The sequence below is a fragment of the Dysidea avara genome, chromosome 1, assembly GCF_963678975.1.
Source record: "Dysidea avara chromosome 1, odDysAvar1.4, whole genome shotgun sequence".
Taxonomy (NCBI): domain Eukaryota; kingdom Metazoa; phylum Porifera; class Demospongiae; order Dictyoceratida; family Dysideidae; genus Dysidea; species Dysidea avara.
In genome coordinates this window covers 41,701,954-41,705,182 of record NC_089272.1, presented here as the reverse complement: position 1 = coordinate 41,705,182, position 3,229 = coordinate 41,701,954, and the positions used below count along the sequence as shown (strand labels likewise).

Here is a 3,229-nt window from a genome sequence, read left to right as displayed (position 1 = left end):
CATTTCCTAATTACAAAACAAAACTCCACCATTGCTAGTCTGGTATATCTGACCTGCATACGGAGCACTCCAGCTATGCCAGACATACATAGGCCATTATGTCACATATTTTAGCCACACACATGGTAGCTACCTATCTTCTAAAATAATAATGGTGAAAGATGCTTATTGACATTTTGCAATAATGTTAACAAATTGTACATTAAATTGCTGGCATTTTTGATGAAACAAGTCAAGTATGGGTGCAAGTTCATGTTGAAAAACTGAGGCCAGGCTAATTAATATAAATACAGTAGTCATAAATTAAATTCCCCGAATGCCATTAAGTTGGATTTTAGATATGTCGTTGTCTGAAAAATTCTACTTCTTTAGATACCAAAACTGCGTCTATACTAATTTCTTCAAGGTTTAACCCTTTTTTGATGTTTAACAGCCAGATTAATGATCCTTGTCCCTGAACTACCACTAAAGGAAGGTCAACTGTTTCACTGTTCTGTACTCTGGCTTTTATGGTGCAATACCCTAGAACTTGAAACTTCCTGTTTGGATAACTCTGCAACTTGAGTGAGGTAGTTTGTAGTGCTGGGCTGTTCAGTTGCGTGGACCGTCTTCTCACTAACAAGAGATACTGCTGCTACTGTGTCCAGTTCCATCACTAAGGTTTTGCCTTTTAGTTCAACTGGAACTTTGTAGCTTTCCAGAACTTACTGTTGGTGACACAGAATGAACATGAATTTTGTCAGCTGAGGAATCTTCATCAGATGTCTCAATGTTCTGCTGTGGAGAGTCATTGTCAATGTGATCCACTCGTTTGCCCTTGCTAGTTCTAGACTTTGGGGCATCTTTCTTGTAATAGTGGCTTTGCTGAGTTCTCCTCCTTGTGGCAGGTGCTTTACTTCTACAAGCTTTGGCGATGTGACCAGTGTGAAAGCACTTGTTGCATTTTGCAGATTTAAATTGGCATTCAGATGGCAAGTGTCCAACTCCTAGGCATCTACTGTAGGGTTTAGAGCTTCCAGTTCCCACTCGGTTTGTTAAGCTCTCGTCGCTTGCTCCAGTTGGGTGTGTTTGCATCTCTTTGGCATCCTTCCGGGTGGCTTCCATCCCCTGAGCTAGCCCACACGCCTTTAACAAGTCTAGGTTTGGCTCTGAGAGTAGTCTCCGTTGCATCACAGAATTGCTGAGCCCACAGACAAATCACTCATTCAAGGCTTCGTTTAGGAAAGCACCAAATTCACACATTATAGCTAATCTTTGTAGCTCTGCCAAATATGCTGCCACTGATTCTGTGGTAAGCTGGTTACACTTGTAGAAACGGAATCGCTCTGCAATTTTGAATGGTTTGGGCTTGTAGTGCTCCTTCAACACTTTGTGAATTTCTACATACTCCACTTCTCCAGACGACTTAGGAGCTATGAGGTTCACTAACAGTTTAAATATTGCCCCAGCCATCATTGCTAAAAGCAAATGTTTCTTGCGGTCATCATCCTTGATGCCATTTGCCAATAGAAAATGTTCAAAACATTGGCAATATAAAATCCAGTCATCTGTTTTCGCGTCAAAAGGTTTGGATGCTCCAATGTACTGCTTACTCATCGCCATTGTTACATTTAGGATTCAGAGTCCAACAAACAAGATAATAATGATTATTAACACAAAGCCATAACATTTACAAATCTCAAAGTCTAAATATTACAAGCATACACACAGAATATATAGTAAATGAAATACACACAATTACATCATAAGATTACATCATCATACAAATACATCATATAAGGTTACATCACATGCAATTACAATAAATACATAACAGTATGTACCATGCCACATCCAACTGCTACTGCTAGTGGTGAACCGCATGCTATGGCCAGATAATCTGTAAAAACCAACAGGCGGGCATTGAATACATTATACTTGAAATCTGTCACTTTTTGCACAAATGATGCATTTGGGGATTTACAAGTTGGCTGGTTTTGACAGGTGACTACACAGAGAACTGATTAGACAGGTTTCACTGTTAGTACATTTAATTCAGTTTAAACCAGTATGCAGTGTAAATGAGTAAGTTACATACAAATATTACACATGTTGCCTACTTCTTCCACCTGCAGCCAGTGTTCCCAGATTTTTGACAATGTAAGTGACAAGTGGTGGTTACCTTGTCAACAATCCCACGTTGAGGTAATCATTTGCTGCTATAAATTTTCAGTGAATTTGCACTGCACACTTCTAGAAGCCTATCACATAAATGCGGTTACTCAGTGTGTGGCAATGTGGCACTTTACACACTAACTTTATCTTTCTTCACTCCTTGTTTCGTTTCCATGACATATGGCTTCAGTATTCTAGACTCTTCAAGCAGTGTGCGTCACATTACAATTAGACTAAAGTACACCTCACCACTGAAATCCAGTTACATTCAATACAAAAAAATGCTTCTTATTAGTACTACAGCTTTACTTCTCTGTCAAGACTTAGACCCTGACTTGGACTGCCATTTTAACATTCAATTATAAACCGCACATCACATGTTCCGCTTGAGGTGTTACAGGGACTTTCCAGCAGACTTCTCCTAAATAGATCACATGATAATTGTCAGCCTGGTGTTCAACAATGCGGTATGTGCACTTTAATAATAGTATAAGCTGTCAAGAATTGTTTGTGCACTGCTAAAATCATTTGTATGCATGATGGTTTGACAGCAGTTATGCATGTCAGCAAAAGATCTGCGACAAGAACTGTGTGATAGTAGGAGCTGGTAAATCCCACCCCTAGCTATGCCTATAGGGGCATTAACTAGCTTTATCTGCAGCTACTGTATGTTGCTGATACATCAGGGGCACCAGAGCAAAAGTGAAAGTGGTAGCTAAGGTCCCTATATAGAGGCCAGGGTAGTTGAACAATGCTGGATGATGGCTCAATCTTATTATTCTGCTGATCGGGGACAAGGGAGTCTACATGGGGGCATGCTCTCTCGGGAAAGTATATACTACAACTTTTAGTTTTAATTGCTACATCATTTTGGAAAGTTTGTTTAATTTCAATGGTGATCAAGGTTCTGGTCTGAAGCACTGGTGGCATACGTATACTGTACTCTGATGTCCTTGTGGGTGTGCAATACTGTTTCCATCTCCCCAAGTCTTGATGACTGATCATGAGTCCTCTATTCCTTTCTCTGCTGCACCAATCCTGAAGCCATGACCACAATGTTAAAAATGGTTATATG

At 39.9% G+C, this 3,229-nt stretch overlaps 1 protein-coding gene across 1 annotated transcript; it reads right to left on the bottom strand.

Moving 5' to 3' along the window:
* Positions 1 to 1,197: 1,197 nt before the first annotated feature.
* LOC136246753 (uncharacterized) lies at positions 1,198 to 1,602 on the bottom strand. The gene has a single exon (XM_066038318.1). The coding sequence runs from the start codon at positions 1,600 to 1,602 to the stop codon at positions 1,198 to 1,200; it is 405 nt and encodes a 134-aa protein (XP_065894390.1).
* Between the last annotated feature and the right edge of the window lie 1,627 nt (positions 1,603 to 3,229).